General features: G+C 46.1%; 1 protein-coding gene across 1 annotated transcript; it reads right to left on the reverse strand.

Moving 5' to 3' along the window:
• Positions 1-672: 672 nt before the first annotated feature.
• AHSG (alpha 2-HS glycoprotein) lies at positions 673-7,684 on the reverse strand. The gene is made up of 7 exons (XM_060010974.2): positions 7,435-7,684; positions 5,214-5,324; positions 4,862-4,946; positions 4,326-4,489; positions 3,042-3,143; positions 2,055-2,141; positions 673-1,392 (listed from the first exon to the last, which is right to left on the reverse strand). Exons 1-7 carry the CDS (start codon positions 7,645-7,647, stop codon positions 1,051-1,053), a joined length of 1,104 nt encoding a protein of 367 aa, XP_059866957.1. The 5' UTR covers positions 7,648-7,684; the 3' UTR covers positions 673-1,050.
• Between the last annotated feature and the right edge of the window lie 11,333 nt (positions 7,685-19,017).

Genomic DNA, 19,017 nt, shown 5'->3' on the forward strand with positions numbered 1-19,017 from the left:
TTTAAAATTTCACCTGAAAGGGCCCATCACTTAGGTTGCTCAGAACAACCTAATGCTAGTAGATAAAAATTGAAATGGTCTAGGCACCATTCACCATTCTTTATGCTCTCTGAACACTTGGATAGTATCTACAAATGTCCACTGGATTTACCTGTCCAGGTATCCCTCCTCTATTCATACTATACACCAGAACTTTAACTTGAGGTCTTAAAATGGATTGGGTAGAAAGACCAATCCTGCATCATAAAATGCAGTATATATAGTACAACTAACAGTTATTTTAAGCATAAATAATGAACAGATATAATTAAAGTGAGGCTCCTGTGTTAATTGCTGATCCTTCCTTACCTGGGTATTGGGGGAAACCAATGGTTGGTCTGTCTGTACAAAGTTCAGGCACTTGACCCCAATTTAGCAATATTTTCTGAACGTTATGAAATGAAAAGAATTATTTTCTTATAAGGAAATGATCAGATCTTATGAGTTATGAGCAGATCCTAGTCTCACTTTTTCCTGTGTGTAGTAATATAGCAGATTTTTGTTCTATTTTGTTCCTATTTTCACTTTGATTTTGATTAGGAACACTTGTGGTGTGGTTGCTGGAAAGACAGACCACACACACGTGAGCTTGGATGAAGTTGGAAATAATCATGACCACATTTCAGCTTAGAACCTTCTTTTTTAAGGAAGGTCCTTCAGGCATTTTTATTAACAAGCAGATATAAACTTGGCAAGAGCACCTTTCAAAAATCACAGTTCCAATTATTTTTGTGAGGTCAAGAGAAAGTAGAGAACACAATGGTGGTGGCTTAGCATCAAAACAATAACAGTCAAGTTGCTGACCTTATGCCTTCCATCAAACATAACTATCACCTGCTCTGTTCCCCGACCTCCGAAGGATGACGAGAAGCTGGCATTCAAGACTTGACGTTAATCTAGACCACACGTAGCACTTGCTTTGATAGCAGACACAGCTCCCACCCAAACCCATACTTGGACAAAATGGCGGCCACGTTCTCTGTGCCAAACCTTCTCATCTCTGACCGTCTTCTAGACCTTGAAGTGTCTGATTCTCCCCGGGCAAGGGCGGACCACTGGAACTGGACCTTCAGGAGCAGGAATGCTAGGCTGCGCCACCTTGGGTGTCTTCCCCACGTGAAACGCTTCTCCTGAGGCTGACTCCACTGAGGCCACACCCGAGAAGGCGTGGCGCAGGTCGTAGTGCGCCGGGTACACCGGTGGGGGCATCGGGGGAGCTGCCACGGCCCTGGGTCCCACCACCAGGGAGGCCGCGGGCTGGCCAGCTGGAGAAAGTGCTGGCCCAGCCGAGCCCGGTGCAGCGGTGAGGGGCCCTGCTTCGGCGCCGTCTGGTTGGGGCTGCGGGAGCACAGGCTGGAGAGAGGATTGTTTCCTTAGGTTAGCTGCCTTTCTCTTCCTTCCAGGGGGAACCCCACCCAATTCTCTCACAGTACTAATTTTTATTTGCAAGGAATCTGGCAAAAAAGAACTACCTAGGTACAAGGGATGGCGATCAGGGCTCCAGGGGAGGGGTAACTGGCCTGCGGTAGCCCCTTTCTCACCAGTTGTGTTGGGGATGGTAGACTTACACTGTTCCACGAGCAAAAGAACCCCACCTTATGGCTAACCTTCACCAGTAGCGTCACCCTCTTTTTCATCTACACCTGCAGCCACAGGGAACTGTGAGACAGATCTGGCCACCTGGACTCTGCAACTCAGAAAACCACGCCCACTCCCCCCGCCCCCCCCCACCCCGCCTCTCCCCGCCCCCGCTCCCAAGCTAGCAAATAAAACACGTGGCCTCGCCAATTGCACACTAGGGAGGTTCTGCCCTGTAACCACCAGTTCGTGGGAGGGGAGGGCATGGCTGAAACAACCTTTTGTTTTTTGATGATTTCACATTCCCTGGCGCTATCTATATGGCGGGGCTCAAAAGGACAGGCAGCAAATGCCCTGAAATTACTAAGGCACCGCAGAAAGGTGAAGGGGTCATTGTATTCTGAAGATAAGGGCAAGTGCATCCATGACGCCCTTACCTGTGTTTGGAACACCGTGCAGGTCACTGCAACATCTTCCCCGCCAGCAACCTTCTCAGTGACTGTCCCCTTACAGAAGCCATATTGCTGCCCACAGAAAGAGAGGAGTTATTTGAACCAGTTCAGAAAGTGGACTTCTCTCCCAGTTTCACTTATACTCCAACACATCAAGGGAAAAAACCTTAAATTCCTAATTCCTTTTTTTAAAAAAATCTTTTTCCTAAAGTGTATGATTTCTGCTTATATTTTATTATAGAATGTAGAAAATACAGAAAAGCTTTGGGAATGAGAGAGATCACCCAGAATCTCAGAAATGGTGGTGACCCAGGAGAACTTCTGTTCACATCTATGTATTTCTTTCTTATTTTTAACTACAATTAAATATCATTTAGAAATTGGCATCACTAACTACACCATTTTGTATACTATGTTTTTCACGTGCTATAATGATAGCATTCTCTTATATCATTCCTTATTCTTTGAAAGTGTTAATTTTCGTGTCTGTATAATTTTCTATTTACTAATGCGCCGTATTTTATTCAATGATTCCCTCCTTTTGGACATTCAGATCTTCTGGGGTCATTTTGTACCTGTCGTAAATCATCTTTATAGATATATTCTGTGAAACACGATGATCTCTTTAGGCTAAATTCCTAGACGTGGACATTGCTGGCTTAAGGACTTGAAAGATTTCATATCAGAGGTCTAGCTAGAAAATCTACACTTTATACTCCCAATGGCCTGACATGACTCATCTTAGTTAGGAAACAGCCTCTCTAACTCCAGGGGCCTCCATTGGGTGAGAAGATCTGGTGATAGCTCTTAAGCAGGGGAGATGACACCCCAGAGGATGACCTGGCACGACCCAGCCTCACAGGCAGTGGGTATTTTGCATTTCTCCTTTCTGCAGCCACAAGATACGAATTTGCTCTAAGGATGCTCTATTCCATGACTTGGCTTTACCAACCCAATGCCTAGCCCGCTCACCTTTTCTGCCAGCAGGTTGCACTTGGCTGGGTCTACGACCTCTTTAGCAACACAGTCAGTGGCAGCCACTGCAAACTCCACAGTGACAGAAGCTGAAAGAGGCTGATGAGGATAAAAGGAAAATTTTCATGAAGCAACATGACTTAGCATGAAAAAGACTGGTAAGGAGAGGCCAGAGGGAAGTAGCGAGGGCCATGGAATTGCACAGTCCAGGGAGCACGTTTCACGGAGACCACACTGTGTGGCCAGGAAACATGCCCCCGGTGGCTTACATACGGCTTACAGTGAGACACTGGGTTTTTGAAGGGTTTGCATACAGAAGCTGGGGTTGGGTCTTCCCTGAAGGAGGTGCAGGTATCCACTGCCCATCATTCAGAGCAGAGGTGAGTTTTCAGGTAGAAAGCAGGAACCCAGAGGGCTGACCTTACACTGACCTGAGTGGGAACCCTGCCTCCTGCCAACTTCCCTATTGGGGTTGCACTTCGAGACCCAAGGCCCAGGCTACTCCAAGATGGGGTGGGAAAGTAAAGAAATTAATGCCTCTCCCACGTATTTTAGACAGCAGGATCAAATGAAAAATATAAATGAAAGTACAGAAGATACTTATGCTTTTCTATCTTATAGTTCTTAGAGCACATGGACACTTACAATAATAAAATATCTGTTATTTGTTATAGTCTGGGGCGGGGGTGTTCTGTGACTCGCATATTCTGGTTAATAGAATTACTATCTATAGTGTATTTCCAAGTATGCCATGGCTGGCATCCAGAATACTAGATTTTAAAAATATTAGAATTCCATTGCATTCAAATGTGCTAACCCAGCCACGGTACAATTAGTTTTTTTTTTTTCTCAGTGATTCAAAGGCATTTTAGGATCCTTGCCCTTATATGTAAGTATGCCCATGCCTTTGTAAGTAGCAATTACAAGAGTGCTGTAGATGTTCCGTGGTGATGGGTGATGGCGATGTGGAGACCCATGAATTTATAGTGGGTGCTTCTGGATAAAGTGGGAACTTCCACCCTGGTGTTAACTGGAACGGAGGAACTGGGGACACACAGCATCTGGCTGTTTTGTGTTGAAGTGGCTTAGGTGGGGGATGCGCTGAGGGTCCTCGGGGTCCTTAGGACACTCAGGACCCTTTCTTTCCCCCTTTCTCCCACCACCCTCGTTGACTTCCCGTGGCTGCCCCTGCACCTGCTCTGTCCCTCACCCCTGCTTCACCACGTCCACTCCCAAAGTGCCACCAAACTGCCCAAACCGTCAGCAGGGTCTCAGTCTTACCACAAATTGAGCCCGAGAAATTTCCACAAGCTGAAAGTAGGAGCCGTTTTTCTGGGCGTTGAAGGCAGCCAGCGCGGCCTCTACTGCGTGCACCACCCGGCTGTCGTTGAGCGGGGCCAGCAGGGGGCAGTCTGGACACACCTTGTGCACGTCCTCGGCCGAGTCTGCGCACAGAGCGAAGAAATCAACTTGGCTCGGGGCTGTAATTCTCTGCGGCATTTGCCCCCGCTCTGCTTATTTGAAAGGGCTAAAACATGCTCCAAATGGCTGCAGGAGGATCCTCTGCTTCTTACTAAACCTTCGGGTGGCTCCTGCCATGCTGGCATTGTTGCAGAAGCCCCTCTCACCAAGGGGCGATTTTCACCTCCAATGAGAACAGCTCCTTAAAACACAGTTTTAAAGTCCCCAAACCCAGGAAACTTGGCTTCTTTTCATCACCAACAAAGTGGCTAGAACTACTTCTGTTGAAAACAGTTCAGGTTCCCTCCTCACTCTCTCTACCAGGTAACTATAATAAGAATAATAATCATCTCTACCTGGACTGGAATCACATTTTGCAGACAACACGGAAAACTCTCCGTCTTGTTTCAGCACATTGAAATCGCAGTCTCCTTCCACCGCCTGGAGAAATAAACCCACAGTGAGGGCCCAGGAGGAGGGCTGACCTCTCACTTCTCACGGTGGGGGGATGGTGGCAGGGGGGACGTGGATGTCAAAGGTGAGCCTCACAAAATCTCCTTCACTGGGTGATGTTGAAACATGACACTGGTTTCGCAGGGGGTGGGAGTACGATAAAAAGGTGAATTGTAAAAATCAGCCCCAGGGAAGGCGCCATCAATTGGCAATTTTAGCTGCCCCCGCGGCAGTCGCCCTAAGAGGGGCACTCACGTGCTCTTTCAGCTGCCTCACGCTGCAGTTTGCCAGGGGAGTGGGGTCCAGTACATGGCAGGTGGTTTCCAGTGTGTCTATTTCAAGGTCAAACACCTCTCCCGTGGGCCGCTGTGGAGACAGAGAATGAAGAGGTGAGCAGCCTGATCCTGCTGAGCGGGTCCAAGGGTGAGCCCCTACTGGGTTTGAACCCACTCCCTGTTGGAGAGGTAAGAAAGAAGGGGGCGTGGCCTTGGACTGGTTGATGGAAGCACAGCCATCACGCTGAGCTGTATCTGGAAGCTAAAAGTGAATGTTGATACGTATTTAATTTTAAAATTTTCACCCTTCAAGCAGTACTTTGAAAAAGTCAGCTTTGGATTTTTCTCAGTCAAGCAGCGAAGTAAGTTGGTGTAGGATAATAACTTACTGTCTCTCTTTTATCTTCTTCATCCCTCCCTCTACTTCTTCCTTCCTTCCTTCTCAACATCTGCTTTCCTTCCTTCCCCATTTTCTTTTCCTTCCTAAAGGAAAAGTTGTTGTCTGTGGCTTTTTTGTCTTTTGGCTTGTAGATGCCTGGATGAAAAGTTGCTGTTCCCTACTGCCCCCTGCTGGTAGTGAGAGGGAAGCGTGAGCCTCCCTCTGATGGAGGAAGCAGTGCGTAAGTCAGTCACTAGCACAGAGGGAAGGAGCAGCGGGTAAGGAGGTGATAGGGGAGCTTGTATGACTCCTTGGAGTTGTTCCTGCCAGTTCACCTGTTTGTGTATCCTTTCTTCAAAGCCCGGAAAAATGCAGAAGGTACGAGTATGGCTGTTTTTTCTTTCAGCCCAGCTCTGCTTGTCTCTCATGTCTGTTCTGCGTGATTCACTAGTACCTGAAGCCTCAAAGTTTCCTTTCCTGGAGGAAGCTGTGTTTTATGATGTGCAGATATGCCCCAATTAACTTCCTGAAAACACTCAGAGCTAGTGAATAGGAACCTGGGGCTCCTGGTTTTCTCCAACCCTGCTGTTAGTGAAAACTGCAGTGTTGTTCCTTCTTTCCCTCAAATATATACATTGTGTGTCATTTCCCCTGAATTGATCAGTGCTTCCTCTGAATCACCACTGTACTTCACTATGGTTGCAGAACTCCTAAAATCCATCTGGTACAAACCTGATTTCAAATATTTTGTCCCATTGTGAGATCAGATGTCCATGAGTCAGTCCAGACATCCTGAGGTTTGCCTTATTTTCCTTCCTAGACTGTGAATCTCTTGTGGACACTATGTCTTTCTCACCTTTGTATTAGGTTGCATCATTAAAATGCCAATATTTGACTGCTTTTATTATACAAAACTGGCTATTTCATATGAGTCAACTTAGCATCTCCCATAGCGCCTGACACTGGTTCTTGCCCATGGAAGGCTTGTAATCAGTATTGACTGAAAGAATTATCCTTCCTCAGCTATAAAATCTAATTTCAAAATAGGCAATAGATGGATGTCTTCTCCCCACCTCTCCAAATCACTCGGCTGACCCCCAAGGCACACGTTTCCCAGCTTGACCATCATTGTCACCAGCTTCAGGCTGCATTGGTTTCTTATGTAGCATGTGAGTGGGTGAATCCTTTCATGCCAAGATTTCTCATTGGGATGTGGATACCTTTCTTGGGGAGGCAGCTTGTGTAGAGGAAGGAACACAGTTCTGGAATTGAATCCTAGCCTGTTGCTTACTATTTTATGACCTTGGGTAAAATAATGCCCTAATATGTCAGAGCCTTGGTTTCCTCATGTAAGACAAGGACAATACCCCACAGGACTGGGGGTGGGGTGAGAGAGGGGTTAAGGAGATGATATATGTGAAAGGGCCTGGCACATAGTAGGCACTTATCAAATGCACATTTCATTCACTCTCAGTCTTTATCTAGAGAAACAGAACCAAAGGAAAAGAAGTGATTTCCAGTCAGTGGTAGTTGGGAAACTAGAATCCAGTCTCCGGTCCTAGTTTTTCTAGAAAACCACACTTTCTACCTGTGATCCTCAAAATATCATTCAAAGCCTTTCCCTCTCCTCCTGCCCCCAACCAGCACCCTCCTGGAGACCACTGACCACAGTACAGAATGTCTCCTCTCTTCCCTCCGTCTCTCCCTCCCTCCTGGGAGGAATCAGGGTGTTTCCATTCTGCGACTTCATTTGTGCTGGGAGGTGGGCTCTTAGAGACACCCAGCTGAGCCCCACCCCCTCCTACACAGCAGGTTCACTTACCCGCGGCCACACCTTCACACTCTCAATCTGGTTTAAGATGTGCTTGTAGCCATGAGGAAGGTGCTTATTGATGTAGTCCACGGCCGCCAGGGCTGCCTGCTCTGTTTCTGGGTCATCACAGGCTGGTTCCCTATAACCCGGAATAGGGCCATGCGGGACAGAGCGGCAGGCACAGAGCTGAGCAAGGCAAAGGAGCAGGACGAGGCACTTCATGGTTGCTCCGGAGAGGTCCTGGCAGGTCGGCAGGCAGGTAGCTGGAGGCTTCAGGCCCAACCCAGGTGCTCTGCTGGAAAAGGCAGACTGGTGGAGGGTCCAAAGGCCCTTTATTTGCTGGAGCCTGTGGAAGAATTGCGTAAGGATGTGGGATGATTTCTGTTCTGGTTCCAAAAAAAAGACCCCTGCAAACATCAGTCCTGGAAAAGCAAACAGGTTAGGACATCACTGGTCCCCCTTTAGCAGAAATCTGCCAGAGTCAATGCTTGCTTGGGGGTGGGTGGGGGCAGATTGGGGGGTGGGCTGGGGAGATGCTCCAGAGTCAGCTTGGAACATGGTAACAGCAGCAAAGAAACGAGGCAGCTGAGAGGATGAGGTGAGCACCAAGGAGAGGGGCTGGCACAGCTGGCCCTGGAGTGCTGTGGATTTGGCAGCAGAGGGAGTGCCCTCTACTGTAAGCTGAGCACGCCGCGGGGTCCATGTGGGGAGAAGTAAGGATGTTCAGCATTTTTTTTTTTTTAATTGGAGCATAGTTGCTTTACAATGTTGTGTCAGTTTATACTGTACAGCAAAGTGAATCAGCTATACATATACATACATCTCCTCTTTTTAGGATTTCCTTCCCATTTAGGTCACCACAGAGCACTGAGTAGAGTTCCCTATGCTATACAGTAGGTTCTCATTAGTTATCTATTTTATACATAGTATCAATAGTGTATATATGTCAATCCCAATCTCCCAATTCATCCCACCACCACCCCCTTTCCCCCTTGGTATCCATATGTTTGTTCTCTACGTCTGTGTCTCTATTTCTGCTTTGTAAATAAGATCGTCTCTACCAAATTTTTCAGATTCCACATATATGCGTTAATATATGATATTTGTTTTTCTCTTCCTGACTTACTTCACTCTGTATGACAGTCTCTAGGTCCATCCACGTCTCTACAAAGGACCCAATTTTTTTCCTTTTTATGGCTGAGTAATATTCCATTGTATATATGTGCCACATCGTCTTTATCCATTCATCTGTTGATGGGCATTTAGGTTGCTTCCATGTCCTGGCTACTGTAAATAGAGCTGCAATGAACATTGGGGTGCATGTGTCTTTTTGAATTATGGTTTTCTCAGGGTATATGCCTAGTAGTGGGATTGCTGGGTCACATGGTAGTTCTATTTTTAGTTTTTTAAGGAATCTCCATACTGTTCTCCATAGTGGCTGTATCAACTTACATTCCCACCAACAGTGCAGAGGGTTCCCTTTTCTCCACACCCTCTCCAACATTTGTTGTTTGTAGATTTTTTTTTAATTTTTGAATTTTATTTTATATATTTTTTATACAGCAGCTTCTTATTAGTCATCAATTTTATACACATCAGTGTATACATGTCGATCCCAATAGCCCAGTTCGTCACACCACCACCACCACCCCTGCTGCTTTCCCACCGTGGTGTCCATACGTTTGCTCTCTACATCTGTGTCTCAATTTCTGCCCTGCAAACCGTTTCATCTGTACCATTTTTCTAGGTTCCACATATATGTGTTAATATACGATATTTGTTTTTCTCTTTCTGACTTACTTCACTCTGTATGACAGTCTCTAGATCCATCCATGTCTCAACAAATGACCCAATTTCATTCCTTTTTATGGCTGAGTAATATTTCATTGTGTATATGTACCACATCTTCTTTATCCATTCGTCTGTCGATGGGCATTTAGGTTGCTTCCATGACCTGGCTATTGTAAATAGTGCTGCAATGAACATTGGGGTGCATGTGTCTTTTTGATTTATGGTTTTCTCTGGGTATATGCCCAGTAGTGGGATTGCTGGGTCATATGGTAATTCTATTTTTAGTTTTTTAAGGAACCTTCATAGTGTTCTCCATAGTGGCTGTATCAATTTACATTCCCACCAACAGTGCAAGAGGGTTCCCTTTTCTCCATACCCTCTCCAGCATTTGTTGTTTGTAGATTTTTTGATGATGGCCATTCTGACCCATGTGAGGTGATACCTCATTGTAGTTTTGATTTGTATTTTTCTAATAGTGATGTGGAGCATCCTTTCATGTGTTTGTTGGCCATCTGTATGTCTTCTTTGGAGAAATGTCTATTTAGGTCTTCTGCCCGTTTTTTGATTGGGTTGTTTGCTTTTTTGATATTGACCTCCATGAGCTGTTTGTATATTTTGGAGATTAATCCTTTGTCAGTTGCTGCATTTGCAAATATTTTCTCCCATTCTGAAGGTTGTCTTTTCTTCTTGTTTATGGTTTCTTTTGCTGTGCAAAAGCTTTTAAGTTTAATAAAATCTTTGAATGCCAGGGACAATTATCTCCTCCTGGAGGGAGAACAAGGCCCACAGACGTAGCAAAGGTACCAATGATTTACCAGTGAGGAGGGAGAGCTATGGGAGATGCCAAGTCTTGGGTAAGGTCCTTGGAGAAAAGAAGAAAGGAAGGGAGAGACTTTTGCCTGGAGTGGGGAATAGGGAGAGAGACCTTCCTGCCTTCATGTGGCAGGGCCGGGAGAGCTATATGGCTAGCAGAGCTTCTCCCCTCCCTGTCCTCTTCTCTCCAGACCTCACTGCCAACACCTTGCACAGATTCACCCTGACCTGGGTCTCTTGGGTGGCTGAGTGTGGCTGGCACCAGTGGCCGTGTGTCCCCAGTGACCCCGTGTGCCTGTGGCCTGTGCCCCCAGCCAGTAGACGGGTGCAGCAGAGGAGAGCCCGGGTCTGACAGACAGTCACTTGGCAAAGCTCTGGGTTTGAGTCCTGCACTGCAGGCTGAGACTCTGGCGGGGGGCACTCAGAACATAAATGCCTCCTTAAGGCCCTTCAGAGCCTTAGCAGAATTAGAGTGAGTCTTGGTAGCCAGAGCACAAGGTCACAGTATTGGCTCAGGCACTGCCTTTCAGTTGTGGCCTTGACAACCCCAGGTGTGACCTCCAAGGAGGGGTGGCCAGGATGGCGAGAGGCTTGGAAAATATCATCCGAGGACCTAGCTTGGTTCAGCCTGGAGCAGAGAAGCCCTTAACATGGAGACCAACATGCTCTCCAAATATTTAGAGGTCATCATTGTGCGGGGGTGGATTTGTTCTGTAGTTTGCTATTGCTTCAGAGAACAAAACTTGGTTTAAAAGTGGCGGCGGGCAGGGGGGAGCTTTCTACAGGGAAGCTTAATAATATTGACTTCCTGTGGGGAGGGAGGTAAGCGCGGAGGCCTGTGATGGGCAGAGGAGATAGTATAAGCACTGTTTTCCCGTTTGCTCCCAGCTGCTCACACACAGACCCTTAATGCCGGAGGCTCAGGAGGTGTGGTCAGGACCTCCGGCTCTCTGGTTATCCAGCAGGATGAGCCTCAGAACTGGGGGCGTTTCCATCGGCCTTGTGCCCCACTTCCTTCAGGACCTTGACTTATGAGCTCATGAGCGAATTTTTGTGGATGCTCTGCTCTTCTTTTAAATAACCTTTTAAAATACAAAATATGGTCATTACTGAAAATTTGAAAATCACAAAAAATATATGCAGTGAGTACATATTTCATATGTCATAAGCTCAGGTGTCTACACTATAACTTTATTTTCCATAACACAATTGGATTTCTGACTCTGAGCTCTCTTTTGTGAAAATGTAATCTAGTCACTTCCGGGTAACCTGACTTCCCCCACGTGCTTGGGTTGAAACCTGGTCCAATTTAGGTTTGCGCTTGCGCTTCTTCTCCCCGCTGGGGTTAGGAGAAAGTGTGGAGGGGGAGACTTCTGCAAGTACTGCTTTGGTCAAGGTCAGAGAGGGGTGTCCACCTTTGCCTTGGCATCTTCTGCCAGGTAACCTGTCTCATATGGTCCTCAGGCAAATCTACCCTCTAGCTAATGTCCTGCTTTCCTCCATCTGATCCATAGCAAGACAGTCCCCCTGCATCCTGTGATCATGGGTCACCTTATCGAAGCTGTGGGACACTTTCTAGACCACAGGCCCTTTCTCAGCTAAGAGCTACCCCCATCTCTTTTTTTTTTTTTTTTTTGCGGTACGCGGGCCTCTCACTGTTGTGGCCTCTCCCGTTGCGGAGCACAGGCTCCGGGCGCGCAGGCTCAGCGACCATGGCCCACGGGCCTAGCCGCTCCGCGGCACGTGGGATCCTCCTGGACCGGGGCACGAACCCGCGTCCCCTGCATCGGCAGGCGGACTCTCAACCACTGCGCCACCAGGGAAGCCCGAGCTACCCCCGTCTTTAAGCTTGGGAAAATTTCGCTGCTGTGCCCTCCCAGGCTGTGGAGGCTTTCTGAGGCTGCCTTCAAGCTCATCTGTTTAGATACTGCTCTCATAGCCCCTCCACTGCTCTAGGGCCACCCTGCTACTCAGGGGGCTTCTCCCTGCCACGTGACCTCTCTCTGTGCTACCCATGTGCCCCCTCCTCTCCTTCTACCCTTGCAGTGAGGTTCCGGTCTCCTCTGCTGTAGGAGTCCCACATGTTATGGGGCTGGTTGTATTGCCATCCCAACGTGAGGGTGGGGGGAGGATAAAAAAGTTCTGTCTGATCATCCTTTCTAATCATTTCTGTCTTATACTCGGAGCATTTCTTTTGGTATCATTGTTTTTGGATCTCTCGTGGTCCACAATTTTTAAAGCACTAGATATTGTCCTGTTTTGCTGATGCTAGAGAAACAAAGCATGTAGTAAAGAGCAGTTAAGATCTCACCTGTCATCCTACCACGTATAAACAGGGAAACAAAACTCATCCACAATCTCATCCCCCAGAGTTAAACAGTGTTCGTGTTTTGGTGCAGTTCCATCTTTTTTTCTACACAAAGACTTACTTTAATATAATTCAGTATAATATAATCATACTCATGTACAACTTTGTATTCTTTTTTCACTTAACATTATAACTTGAACATTTTCCCATGTTATTAAATAGACTTAAAAACATGCTTATAATGACTCCCTAGGATTCCGTGGTGCACAGTATCATTTATTTTACTATTCTCTTATTGTTGGGCATTTAGTTTGTTCTCAGTTGAGCACTCTCACATACAAAGTTGTAATAAACTTTTAAATTCAGGAATCTTTGGCTTTCTCATTATTTTTTTCAGGATAGAGTCTCAGTGAAATCATAGATTCATATGATGTGGACACTTTAAAAACTCTTAATTTCTCTGGCCAAATTGCCTTTCAGAAAGGCTATGCCCGTTTCTACCCCTACCATTTAACTGGTGTGTCATGCCAGGTCAATTGTTTTCTCTTTTCCTCTGCCACTGCTTCCACGTTGACTTTTGTGGGAACTTAGATATGGAAAAATTATCAGAACTCTTTTTTAATGTATTTTATGAATATCTTTGGTTTTAGCTCAACTATTCCACATGTCTAATTCTTATAAACTAAAATAGCTTTGGTGTCAAGCTGAATAAAATGGTCTCTTATTTAAAGTTTTTTCAGTTGGAAAAAGAAAGGTTGCCATTTACTTACTGACAATGAAGAAGAAACTAGGTGATCTTTTGGGATGTTTTCCAAGAAAACTGTGGCAAAGGATGCCCAGGGGAGGCTATAGGTATTTCATCGTGCCTGACGACACCATTTTCAAACTTTGAAAGATTTTCATACACCGCATGTATATTCCCATGAGTGATCTTGGGTCACTTTCATCCACCTGGCTCCAGCATACCAACAGGAGATAAGTGTTTACTCCGTCTTCTGGTCATTTGTCTCATTACTTTAATGACTTATCTGTGCGTTTTTCTTTGAGGCCCAGGTCACTGCATTAAAACAATGTCTGAGAGCGTATTGAGGATATCAGGGGCTTGTTAGAGCTGTCGGGAAGAGCAGTCCCAAAGATCTAAGGAGCAGAAGAGGACCAACAACCTCCAGAAGATGGCAGCAGGACGCTGGGCAGTGCTTGCTGTGTGGAGCCCCAAGCGGCTGATGGCGGAGTTCCAAGATGGCAGCTGAGGAGGGCACCAGCTCCCCTGCGGTTGTGAGTAGGGCTCTCCACTAGGGCGGTGATGCATTCAAATTACTCGAAAGCAGAGCTCGGCGTTGAGAGCTGCCAGTCAGGAGCCAGGACAAGAAGGATCGTGGCAAGTGCAGGGTCAGAGTTGCTGGGGGTTGGTTCTGTCGGGGCCCTGCCAGCGGACAGGAGGGGAAGGATAGAGCTAGAAGAGGGAGAAATAACAAGTCGGGCAGCGAGAGCTCGGGTGGGAGCTAGAAACCCAGCCTCTCGAAAAACAGGACACGAACCAGTGCACATCAGCAAAAGCCAGAGGAACCATTGGTTTTCGCAGGGAGGAAGTGGCAGTGGTTGGTGTTTAAATTGTTGCGCCAGATCCCTGGCTCTGCCCTTTCTGGTACTTAAAGGGCCTAGACCCTAAGAAGCTGAGTAATGACTTCTGGTAAGCCTGGTGTTTCTTCATTCCTGTGGGTATTTATTGAACACCTACCATCTGTGATGTTAGGTGCCTGGATGCGGAGAGATGAGAAAACACAATCTGCGCTAATGGAGTAACTTGACGCACCTGGTCCAGCGACATCTGATCAGCCAAGAACTATAAGTTATACGAGATGATCATGGCGTGTGTCCTGTGGGGACAGGCTGGGATCTGTACCTCCAATGTGAGAACCTCGGTCAATGGAATGCAAATTACCCTTCTTGGGTGAAGGACCCATCAGGTGAAGGTTACGGAGCCCCAGTTGCATGGAGGTCATTTGGAAGAGCCTGTTTTGCTCAGTGCAGATGCACCAAAGTTGGGAGACATTAGCCTGAGCGTAGCATGGCAAAAATTATTAAACCACAGTGAGCACAAGGGATTACTTCCTTCTTTGGGTGGAGAAAGGGCTCGGCAAGCTTTCCCCCAATCCTGCCCTAATAACCATGTCCTGGCTCGGAAGATCCAAACCCTGAAAAGAAATGCTTGTTTTCAGGGTCGCACCTCATTAAATTATGTGCCTTAGACCCATCCCGTGCTGGATCCTAGTCCTGGCCCTGGGAAAGAGGCATAATCGAAACCCAGAACAGAAAAAAAAGTTTGTATTTCATCAAATCTTTCCACTCTTTAAAGGAAAAAAGAATTTTTTTAAATCATTTAGCTGTTGATCCTCTGTGTCAAATCAGCCTCAAGAACACAGTGACACTTGCTCTAGGCTTTCATTATCATATAAGAAACTAGGGGGAACCTTCCATTTTCTTGTTTGGAAGAAGACTTCCTATTATATACTGCTTAGTGTGGCCTTGACACCCAGTCAAACATTCTGTCTCACAAAAGAGAGAATCTTAGGGTTAAAGAAAAGATGGGGAAATTTGGACTCTCTGAAAAACATCATCATCAGAGCAAATGATATTGATTCCTTATTCTGTAAAAGGCATTGTGCGTAATCCTCATAACTCCATGAGAGTTGTACTATTCTCATCTTCCCTCCTTTATAGAGTAACAGAGGCTCAGAGAGGTTCTGGAACTTGCCCTTATCACACAGTAGTGGAGCCTGGCTTTAGCCCCATCACTTTATCTCTATTAACCTCAAACCAAAAGAATATAGGGCCCCCAAAAAAGCTGAGGAGTTTGGCTCCCAGGCACTGCCTAAAAGTGAGCAAATCATTATTCTTAACAGTAGGAAACATGGCTGTATGCTGTATTTGAAGAAAAGCAAAAGAAATAGAAAAATGTATTGTTTGGTTACCAATTAAAAGAATAAAAAAATTCATTTACCCACCTAATTTCAGTCAGTGGAAAATACCTAAAAATCAATTCTGCAGAAGAGACTTTCACCTGTTGACTTCAATTGGTGTTGAAACTATCTCTACCTCAGGTTTTGGAGGTAAATAAAAGGTAAATGATTACATTATTTCTGGTTAAATATTTTCCAGGGGAATGCTAGTCAATGCAGAGAATCACATTCGTCTCTCCTGCTGGTTTGTCATCAACTTTTTTTTTAAATTAATTAATTTATTTTTGGCTGAGTTGGGTCTTTGTTGCTGTGTGCGGGATTTCTCTAGTTGCTGTGAGCAGACTTCTCATTGCGGTGGCTTCTCTTGTTGTAGGGCACAGGCTCTAGGCGAGTGGGCTTCAGTAGTTGTGGCATGTGGGCTCAGTAGCTGTGGCTCGAGGGCTCTAGAGTGCAGGCTCAGTAGTTGTGGCGCACAGGCTTAGTTGCTCTGCAGCATGTGGGATCTTCCTGGGCCAGGGCTGGAACTCATGTCCCCTGCATTGGCAGGCGGATTCTTAATCACTGCGCCACCAGGGAATCCCTGTCATCAACTTTTGCTGTCTTCAAAATGAGTGAATGGCTCTCTTCAGACCAGAAGGAAGATGAGAGGTGAAACCATCATCTTCTAATGATCCCCTTGGTGTGCCATCTGAGGCCCTTGGACATGGAGATGTTCAGAAGAGCCGTGACCTTGCATCCACGGGTCATATGGTTATACTGAGGCCACTGGAATCAAGCAATTCATTGCACCTTAATAAATTTGGGCACTTCTTTATCCATTATGTAAATTACTGGGGTTGGAATGGGTCCTTTTGACAGTGAGTCAATATTGGAGGTTCTGTGGATCTATTTATTGACTTGTGTTCAGTATTCTCTGGACACACATTCATTAACTCAAAACTGTTTCTCGGACACTTACATTGTGCTAGGTGCTGACGATGCACAGATTGAAGGTGGCATTCCTGTCTTCAGATGCTCACTGTTGAGTCTGGCTCCACAGCACGCTGCTAGCTATCGTGGACCTACTAGAGAAGTGTAGGCTGTGGTTCCTGCCCTCAGCCTGCATCAGGTCTGGGGAAACACAATCCTGAGTTGGGAGGGTTCTTGAAGGATAGAAGTATCTATGTCATTTCCAATCTTATATGCCCAGCACCTGCCTCCTGCCCAGCTCAGAGTAAGCCCTGTACATGATTGCTGAGGGGGTCTTGGCCAGCCTCCTACTCAACTCAGAGCCTCCTTCCGGTGTCTAGAGTCTGCCTGAGGACATTCAGATACAGGCATCTCTCCACCACTACGGCAGCCCATTTATTATTATTATTTTTTTTTTAACATCTTTATTGGGGTATAATTACTTTACAATGGTGTGTTAGTTTCTGCTTTATAACAAAGTGAATCAGTTATACATATACATATGTTCCCATATCTCTTCCCTCTTGCGTCTCCCTCCCTCCCACCCTCCCTATCCCACCCCTCCAGGCTGTCACAGAGCACCGAGCCAATATCCCCGTGCCATGCGGCTGCTTCCCTCTAGTTATCTACCTTACTACGTTTGTTAGTGTGTATATGTCCATGACTCTCTCTCGCCCCGTCACAGCTCACCCTTCCCCCTCCCCATAACCTCAAGTCCGTTCTCTAGGAGGTCTGCATCTTTATTCCTGCCTTACCCCTAGGTTCTTCATGACATTTTTTTTTTTTCTTAAATTCCATATATATGTGTTAGCATACTGTATTTGTCTTTTTCGTTCTGACTTACTTCACTGTGTATGACAGACTCTAGGTCTATCCACCTCATTACAAATAGCTCAATTTCGTTTCTTTTTATGGCTGAGTAATATTCCATTGTATATATGTGCCACATCTTCTTTATCCATTCATCCGATGATGGGCACTTAGGTTGTTTCCATCTCCGGGCTATTGTAAATAGAGCTGCGATGAACATTTTGGTACATGACTCTTTTTGAATTTCGGTTTTCTCAGGGTATATGCCCAGTAGTGGGATTGCTGGGTCATATGGTAGTTCTATTTGTAGTTTTTTAAGGAACCTCCATACTGTTCTCCATAGTGGCTGAACCAATTCACATTCCCACCAGCAGTGCAAGAGGGTTCCCTTTTCTCCACACCCTCTCCAGCATTTATTGTTTCTAGATTTATTGATGATGGCCATTCTGACTGGTGTGAGATGATATCTCATTGTAGTTTTGATTTGCATTTCTCTAATGATTAATGATGTTGAGCATTCTTTCATGTGTTTGTTGGCAGTCTGTATATCTTCTTTGGAGAAATGTCTATTTAGGTCTTCTGCCCATTTTTGGATTGGGTTGTTTGTTTTTTTGTTGTTGAGCTGCATGAGCTGCTTGTAAATTTTGGAGATTAATCCTTTGTCAGTTCCATTTATTATTGAATCATTCTAGTAACTAGGAAGTTACTAGTTTCCTTCATATTGCGCCAACACCTGCCTACCTTGTAACCTCACTAATGGATGCAGATTTCTCCCTTCAGGAACTACATAAACTAAATCAATTCCTTGATCTATATGTTGGGCTTTAGGCATTTAGAGACATCCATGTTCTATCCTGCTACCCTTCTCTGGCCTCCATCATTTCTTTTCAGGTGACTTAGTTTTGAGGTCACCTCATCATTAACTGACTAGACAAAACTGGCACCAATGGTTAAAAAATAAGATGAATCATCTTGTGATTGGGAGTCAAACAGTATAGCCGAGGGGTGAGGACTTGTGCCTGCACACGTGGGCATGAGTGAAGGACGGGTCAGCAATTACTAGGAGAGGAGGCGGCAGACCGCTTGCCACTCGCCAGACAGGAGAGTTTCTCCTAGTTTCCAGAGACTTACCTGGATTCTCAGAAGGATTAACAATAAAGCTAACAAACAGGGAGGCCATTCTTCTCCATGCATTGCCTTGATTAGACTTCTTGACTGTTGAGAGGGAAAATGCATGAGACTAGTGGAAGACCTGTAAGACAGGACCAAGCCTCCAGTTGTCTTGAATCCGGCAAGGTTCTCAGTTGGTGGCGTCTCTTCACTGCTTGTTGTCTGGTCTCTAGAAAACACTCAGGGATGTGAAAAGTCTTTGCTTCTGGAGTTCTTTTTTTTTTTTAATAAATTTATTTATTTTATTTATTTATTTTTGGCTGTGTTGGGTCTTCGTTGCTGTGTGTGGGCTTTCTCTAGTTGCAGCGAGCAGGGACTACTCTTCGTTGCGGTGCGCGGGCTTCTCACTGCGGTGGCTTCTCTTGCTGCGGAGCACGGGCTCTAGGCGCTCGGGCTTCAGTAGTTGTGGCACGCGGGCTTAGTTGCTCCGTAGCATGTGGGATCTTCCCAGACCAGGGCTCGAACCCATGTCCCCTGCATTGGCAGGAGAATTCTTTCTTTTTTTTTTTTTGCGGTATGCGGGCCTCTCACTGTTGTGGCCTCTCCAGTTGCAGAGCACAGGCTCCGGACGCGCAGGCTCAGCGACCATGGCTCATGGGCCCAACCACTCCGCGGCACGTGGGATCTTCCCAGACCGGGGCACGAACCCGTGTCCCCTGCATTGGCAGGCGGACTCTCAACCACTGTGCCACCAGGGAAGCCCGGCAGGAGGATTCTTAACCACTGCGCCACCAGGGAAGTCCTCTGGAGTTCTTGTTAGAACTTTAGAAGGTGACAACTTGAAATTGAAGG

The sequence above is a fragment of the Delphinus delphis genome, chromosome 4, assembly GCF_949987515.2.
Source record: "Delphinus delphis chromosome 4, mDelDel1.2, whole genome shotgun sequence".
Taxonomy (NCBI): domain Eukaryota; kingdom Metazoa; phylum Chordata; class Mammalia; order Artiodactyla; family Delphinidae; genus Delphinus; species Delphinus delphis.

Bases quoted from the DNA above. Each gene is read 5' to 3' on its own strand.
- AHSG (XM_060010974.2), bottom strand. From the start codon at position 7,647: ATGAAGTGCCTCGTCCTGCTCCTTTGCCTTGCTCAGCTCTGTGCCTGC. The intron at 4,490-4,861 runs GTAGAGATGATT...CTCTGTGCGCAG, and splicing joins AAAATGTGATTCCAGTCCAG to ACTCGGCCGAGGACGTGCAC. The intron at 1,393-2,054 runs GTAAGGGCGTCA...TCCTCTCTCCAG, and splicing joins GCACGGTGTTCCAAACACAG to CCTGTGCTCCCGCAGCCCCA.